The 8,255-nt window shown below is 36.0% G+C and overlaps 1 protein-coding gene across 1 annotated transcript; it reads left to right on the plus strand.

The window, feature by feature from the left end:
• The first annotated feature begins 2,733 nt into the window (after positions 1–2,733).
• Positions 2,734–3,687, plus strand: LOC110299330 (olfactory receptor 52P1-like). Its single transcript, XM_021169008.2, has one exon. The coding sequence runs from the start codon at positions 2,734–2,736 to the stop codon at positions 3,685–3,687; it is 954 nt and encodes a 317-aa protein (XP_021024667.1).
• Positions 3,688–8,255: the final 4,568 nt, after the last annotated feature.

Raw genomic sequence — 8,255 nt, forward strand, 5'->3', positions numbered from 1 at the left:
GAATGTTTTACTGCTCAAGGATGAATTTTGACAATTTTGTTGCAGGAGTATATCTAGTTGTGTAAATCATTGTAGAAATAATGTCAACAAAACCCAGTTTATGGAGGAAAGAGAAGTGAGCAAAAATTGAAATATCGTGCAATAAATCATATCTGTGGAAAGACAAGTGTTTCAGACACAAGGTGGAAAAAATTTCAGATGCTTCCGACGCTGAAGAAGATGGTAGAACTTCTGCTCTGTAAGAATTTACTGTATCTTTATTGGAATTGTATAAATTCCTTTTGCAGTTAATTATTAATGAATGAGAATGACACCAGACACAAAGTTGAAACCACTTGCAGAATCACAAAGTTTAGAGATTGTTCACTTGTGTTTTCATAACACATTAAGATAAAATGGGCAGTTATTAAAGAAAAGCTGCATCTATGTTCCTGAGTCTTTCATGTGAGTCATCTGCTCTCAAGGTGAGAGTTCTAGCAACAGACTGTGCCCAGGCTTCAGAAACAAATCATGTCACTGCTCAGGTTCTATGAGAAAATCAGTATTTTCTGAGTTTAGAAAGATGAAAATTCTGTCACCAAAAGGTAGAGGTTAGAGTAGTCCTGACAACTGCCTGTGTGCTGAAGACTATAGTGCAGGGGGTTCCATTTAAAGTCAGCCTGGGGGAGAGATGCTATCTATGGGCCAAAGGGATAAGCAGATCCCACTTCCAGCGTTGTCTGCAAATCTGTGCCTCCTGGACTCTGCCAAGAATCTTTGGGCAAAGGGAGTAAATTTCCCTTTTTCTTTCTTTTTTTTTAGTATTTTTTTATTACGTATTTTCCTCAATTACATTTCCAATGCTATCCCAAAAGTCCCCCATACCCCCCCAACTTCCCTACCCACCCATTCCCATTCTTTTGGCCCTGGCATTCCCCTGTATTGGGGCATATAAAGTTTGCAAGTCCAATGGGCCTCTCTTTTCTAAGACAGACTTCATAAAAGCAAACTTACTGAAAAGAGAACATTAAGATTTTAACAACCAGGAAGCATTTTATTTATACACATTTCAAAAGTATCCTTGCTAAATTCCAGGTGATCGTACAATTACAACTTACAACTTAACATCATGTCTTTTAAGCTCCAACCAGGGTTTTATAAGGTTAATTCTTTCCAAATCAGATCAAAAGTAGAACTTTGCTTAATGTCTCTCCCAAGGTAAGTCTTACAAATAGCAGAAGTTTGGTAAATATATAAAACCATTCTGTAATTGAAAGTATAATGTTCATCTTTTGCCTTAATTTATTATCCCTAAGGCTATAATCTTCAATTGTGCACAGTAATTTCAACTCTAAATTATAGCGTATTGGTAAAAAAAATTAAGCAAGAAAATTTCACTCAATAACAGAAACACTTTTTCTTTTTAATAAGAATATTTTAGAAATATATTTACATCACCCCAGAATAGCAGTGTTTGCTGGTAAGTAAGAAAAAATAGTTTGTCTTTTTAAAAGTCTTAAACTATTAGGCAAGAAAGATTTTACCAAGGAATATATATCTGAATAAAACTGTGTTATGAAGGGTGCAGGTAATGGTCCAAAATATTCTGCTAGATTGAGGCTAGATCCCAGGAAGAATGATTCACAATAATTGTAAATGCCAGAAGACACAGTGAGAGCAGAAATGCTTGGGGCTGACAGGAAAGCCCTGAATGGTGAGTATTTCAGCCCTCCCCTCAGCAGGCAGGGAGAGCTGCTGCATTAGAGGAAGGGCTCAGCCTACAGACCCGTGGCTCCCCAAGAGTCTATTTCCAAATCATGAGCCCACATTTAACAATTTTAAATGGTTTACTGTGTATTCTTTCTATTTCTTTATTTTCCATGCTTGTATTCACCTGTCCACAAGCTCTCCTTTATAAAGACTTAATCTTGGCAAATAAAAATTATGAGGCCATTGATATTTTAAAAAATATTTATGAAATTTTTCAAATAGGACAGTTTCAAGTAAGGTAGTGTCTAGCTGTTGGTAGATACACAGTAATTATTCCATTGAACTGTGTCTCTGTTGCCACCTTCAGGAAAAACAACTCTGAAATGACCACCTTGCCTTTGCTTCCTTTGTGTCTGAAGCCCCTTTACAAAAAGTCAAGAGACTTTTTCTGTATTATACACTAAAGAGTCACACAATTTTGAAATGGAAATATATATGATTTTCCTGTTGACAGTATAAAATGTGCTCTAGTTTACTTTTACAAATGATAAAGGATTTATGGCCATAATTTACATTCTTTGTTTTTTCAGATCCTATTAGAGTGACTAAGTATTTAGTTACACTCAGGCTAAAATTTTAAAGTGACAGAATATTCTTATATCTGTTAAATAATGTGTAAAGTGAGTATTTTCCTATCATTACTGTATCTGATTTCTTTTCTTGAGAAGAAAATAACTGGCAACAATGATATTCACTATCTTATTACATATCTAGTACTACACACAGAAAATAACTCGAATTGAAGTAAGCGTTGAAACTCAGAAAAATAATGAAGAAAGATATTTCCTTTTCAGATTGAAATGCTAAACATTAAAGCATAAACCTATTTATTTTACTATTTTCAGAAGTTTGGTTGAGACAGCCCTTCTTGGAAAGTGTTTTCAAGTGAACCTGGACCATGGAAGAACTTATAATGCTGTTTTCTGTTTATAGAATATTGCCCTTGGTATTTTCTACCAAACATACAGCAAGTTGGATTTTAACATGGTAGGCAATATTACTCATCAACAGATTGCATCTTTCTTCCTGGTTGGTATTCCTGGCTTGGAGAATGTTCACTGTTGGATTGGCATCCCTGTTTGCTTCCTGTTTGTCCTGACCCTGCTGGGGAACAGCATAGTCATTGCTACTATCAAGCTGGAACCAAGTCTCCACCAGCCTATGTATTTCTTCCTTTGCATGCTGGCAATGAATGACATGTGTCTTTCCTCTTCTGCAGCTCTGAAGATGCTTGGCATCTTCTGGTTTGAGGCACACTGGATCAACTTTGATGCCTGTCTAACGCAAATGTATTTTATCCATACGCTGTGCATCATGGAGTCAGCCATCCTAGTAGCCATGGCATTTGATCGCTTTGTGGCTATTTGCATCCCTCTTCATTATGCATCAATCCTGACAACATCTATGGTGATTAAACTAGGTCTAGTTGGCCTGATGAGATGTGTGCTCATGGTTTTGCCATGCCCTTTTCTGATTAAGAGGCTGCCTTACTATACAAAATATGTCATCCCTCATACCTACTGTGAGCACATGGCTGTGGTGAAGTTGGCAAGTGCCAACACTCTCATTAACAGAGCATATGGAATTTCAGTGGCCCTTTCAGTGATAACAGTGGACCTAGGACTCATAGCAACATCTTATGTGAAAATCCTCCAGTCAGTGTTTCGGCTGTCTTCCCAGAATGCCCGCTCTAAAGCCCTGGGCACATGTGCTGCACATGTCTGCACTATTCTTGTCTCCTATATACCTGCACTGTTTAGCTTCCTATCTCATCGTATTGGCAAGAAGGTTCCTCCAAGTGTTCACATCATTTTTGCAAGCATGTACCTTTTAGTACCTTCTGCGGTTAATCCAGTGGTGTATGGTGTCAAGACAAAACAGATTCGTGATCGAGTGCTAGATCTTTTCTTTACACACAAGAAATTTTCTGAAAAGTAAAAAGTACAAAAACCCTTATTTTAGTAGATTATGTTTTGTACAGCCAGGATACAGTAACAATAATTAACTCTGTTTTGAAATTTTAATTTTATTTATCTAATATTTTTCTTTCATTGTATATTTTCTTTATTTACATTTCAAATGATATCCCCTTTCCTGGTTTCCCTTCTGGAAACTCTCTACCCTATGCCCCCTTCTCACTGCTTCTCTGAGGGTGTACCCTCACCCTCACACCCAACCACTCTCACCTCCCTGCCCTGGCATTTCCTCCACTGGGGCATCGAGCTTTCACAGGACCAAGGGTCTCTCCTCCCGTTGATGCCCTACAAGGCCATCCTCTGCTAAATATGTGGCTATAGTCATGGGTTGCTTCATGTGTACTCTTTGGTTGGTGGTACAGTCCTTAGGAGCTCTGGGAAGTCAAGGACATAGTTCATGATTTAATATGCTGCTATATTCTCAACTTTATATTATATAAAATATTTATAAAATTGTATAATTTGATTACCTTACTTTCTTCTCCCATTCAACCTAGATTTACCCCCTCTTCCCCATTACCCAATTTTGCATCCTTATGTACATGTGTTTATATATATATATGTATATTTATGCATATGTGTGTATATATATATATATATATGTAAACATTAAGTGCATCTGGTGCTGCCCATATGCTCTTCATGTGTGCATATCTATTGGAGTGTAGTCAGTGTGCTAGGAGCTGTACACTGGAAAATTTTCAAAGAACCAATAAAAAGAAGAAAATTTGAAAAAAATTGTATAATTTGTTTGACAAATTTAATGACTTTCATAATTTTAGCATAAATTGATTTAGAACTATCTACGTTCCATACTTTCTTTATTTCTGACCTTTTCTATGGTAATATTCAGGTCTCTATGAAAACTTTTCCTGCCAATATATACATAGGATTGAAGTCATTACTCCTATCCTCAACACATTAAATTCAGTTTGAAAAATTTCTAAATCCAATGATGTTCTCTACTTTACCAGATAAAAAGGGTTTTAAATTGCTACTTTGAAACACAGGGATAAGTAATGCAAAAGTATCATAGTCAAGTTTAAACGACAGGAGACAGGCAGCAGACCTGAACCTGAATGTTTTCTGTATATATGATATAAACAGCTTTCTGATATAAGAAACTGTATATTTCAAAAATGTGGATTCAGGTTTAATTAGAAATAAAATAAAAATAGACAAAGCCAGAGTAAAGGTTTGATTTTACTATTTTATTTAGCATGTAAGACACTATTCAAAGCAGTCCTTGTCACAAACTATAAGTAATATTAAATGGATATGAAGGATGAACATCATCAATGTTGTAATGGATAAAAGAGAGGACCTCCATCATACAGTACCTTCTGAGTTACACTGTAATGGTATATGACTGTAGACTTAGTGATTTTTATCTGTATGTTAATAATGCTAGAGCAAACTTTTGATATTTTAAAATTATAGATGATATTCAAATGCTAAATGTTAAAAATGTGGCAAAAAGCCCTAGGGAAAACAAAAAAAGTGAGAGGGAAATTTAATAAATTAGTATGTAGAAACATGATTCAAATATTGCATAATTATTCAACTCTAAGGATAATCACAGTTAAAAAGCATTATCTAAATATACCTGAAAAGACAGGTATGTTTTCAGAGTGTATAAAATACAATACAAGCTGTGTAGACTGTACAGAGGACCCACTTTGTTTTTGAAGACTCTATCCCTATTTTTAAAAGTTTTTATGAAACTATTGTGAAACATAAAATGAGCAGCATGTGTAGTAGGGAAGGATACACGTTCTGTGTGTGTGTCATTAACCTCAACTCTTTGTCTCCGAAAAAAATCCAATTTTCCTAAATCAAAGCTTTCAGAATAAACATGGTAAAAATACGCAATGAAGGAAATTCTGCTTTCCTTAAAGGACAATTTAATATTGTTTACAACAGATGTGGTGTGGAAGAATGCTCTACAATTTTGCATTATAGTAATTAATTCAAATCAATTGTACATGCTAATTTATATATCCCAGAACAATTTTTAAAAATATATATGATATATTAAAATAACCTATGTAATTTGGACTTATTATGTAGCTATTTGACAGGAGATTCACAAGTTCAAGATTTGTTTCAGCTACACAGTGTGTTCAAAGGGCAGCCTGGGCAAATGAGTGAAATCTTGTCTCAATAAACAGTTAAAAGCCTGGCTGAACTATGGACCAAGCAGTTAAGAGCACTTGTTGATCTTTCAGAGGATTCAGGTTCGATTCCCAACATATACATAGTGGCAGACAATCATTAGTAACTTCAATGTCAGAGAATCTGATACTCTCACTGGAACTCTGAGGGCATTATGCACACATAAACATACATGCAGGCACATACTCATATATAAAATAAGATGAATAAATCCAAATGTTTAAGGGAAAAAAGATCACAGATACTCAGTTATTATATTAAAATGTTCATTAATTACTGGGTAAGGAGTGATTGGCAGTTAATTAGCAGTCTTCCTCAAGAGAGGAAGACTCAGTTTTCATAATGGTGTGTTCCTCAAAAGGGTGACTAGGCTCTGGTGGAAGACCAGATTATCTAAGAGTATATGCACAGCACAAACTGTACTTGATGAGTTTAAAATAGAAAAGTGAATGATATTGACTGGGTTGGATCTGTGAGGAGTTTTGGTAAGGAGATAAATAAGATCAAAATACATTGTATGACTTCTCAAAGAACCCAAAATAAAAGGAAAAAGTAGAGGGCAAGGGATATGGCTACATGGATAAAATTCTTGCTAAAGTATGAGCATGTATCTGTTTCAAATACTTCTATGGATTTTGTACTGGGTAAGAAAATGCACCACAGAACAAATTTTCCTAAAATGTATGCCTTTGTTAATCCTAAATATAGCTTCTATCAAATTAGAACTAAAGATACCCATAGAGATACATTTGTGATTACAATTATGCATCTGATATGAAAACAAGGATAGATAATAAATATGATGTTAAAGCCAAAGTCAAAGAAATAATTAATACAGATTACAATCACAGTAAAAACCTCTTAGCAGTTTTGAGATTGCTTTTCTTAAGTGAATATTATAGGTTTTTATGAATTTGGGATTATGAATGACATTAATTTAAGGTATAGTTTTGTTAGTTTATTAGCATTAATTGATATTCTTGTTCTTGTAAAACCTGCTAGACTATCATTCCACCTTCTGTTTGTTTGTTTGTTTTGTTTTCTTTTGTTTTGTTTTGTTTTTTCAAGACAGGGTTTCTCTGTGTAGCCCTGGCTGTCCTGGAACTCACTTTGTAGACCAAACTGGCCTTGAACTCAGAAATCTGCCTGCCTCTGCCTCCCAAGTGCTGGGATTAAAGGCTTGCACCACCACTTCCTGGCTAATTACACATTCTTATGTGTTCTTTTTTTTTTTTTTTTTTGAAGTATTTTTAGTGGATATTTTATTTGTTTACATTTCTTTTTTTTTCTTTTTTTTTGATTTTTAATATTTTTATTACATATTTTCCTCAATTACATTTCCAATGCTATCCCAAAAGTCCGCCATAGCGCCCCCCACTTCCCTACCCACCCATTCCCATTCTTTTGGCCTTGGCATTCCCTTATATTAGGGCATATAAAGTTTGCAAGTCCAATGGGCCTCTCTTTCCATTGATGGCCGACTAGGCCATCTTTCGATACATATGCAGCTAGAGACAAGAGCTCCGGGGTTCTGGTTAGTACATCATGTTGTTCCAACAATAGGGTTGCAGATCCCTTTAGCTCCTTGGGTACTTTCTCTAGCTTCTCCATTGGGAGCCCTGTGATACAACCAATAGCTGACTGTGAACATCCACTCCTGTGTTTGCTAGGCCCCAGCATCGTCTCACAAGAGACAGCTATATTTGGGTCCTTTCAGCAAAATCTTGCTAGTGTATGCAATGGTGTCAGCGTTTAGAAGCTGATTATGGGATGGATCCCTGGATACGGCAGTCTCTAAATGGTCCATCCTTTCATCACAGCTACGAACTTTGTCTCTGTAACTCCTTCCCTGGGTGTTTTGTTCCCAATTCTAAGAAGGTGCACAGTGTCCACACTTTGGTCTTCATTCTTCTTGAGTTTCATGCGTTTAGCAAATTGTATCTTATATCTTGGGTATCCTAAGTTTTGGGCTAATATCCACTTATCAGTGAATACATATTGTGTGAGTTCTTTTGTGATTGTGTTACTTCACTCAAGATGATGCCCTCGAGGTCCATCCATTTGGCTAGGAATTTCATAAATTCATTCTTTTTAATAGCTGAGTAGTACTCCATTGTGTAAATGTACCATAATTTCTGTATCCATTCCTCTGTTGAGGGGCATCTGGGTTCTTTCCAGCTTCTGGCTATTATAAATAGGGCTGCTATGAACATAGTGGAGCATGTGTCCTTTTTACCGGTTGGGACATCTTCTGGATATATGCCCAGGAGAGGTATTGCTGGATCCTCCGGTAGTACTTTGTCCAATTTTCTGAGGAACCGGCAGACTGATTTCCAGAGTGGTTGTACAAGCTTG

The sequence above is a fragment of the Mus caroli genome, unplaced genomic scaffold (genome assembly GCF_978045245.1).
Source record: "Mus caroli unplaced genomic scaffold, Mus_caroli_1 scaffold_8, whole genome shotgun sequence".
Lineage (NCBI taxonomy): Eukaryota > Metazoa > Chordata > Mammalia > Rodentia > Muridae > Mus > Mus caroli.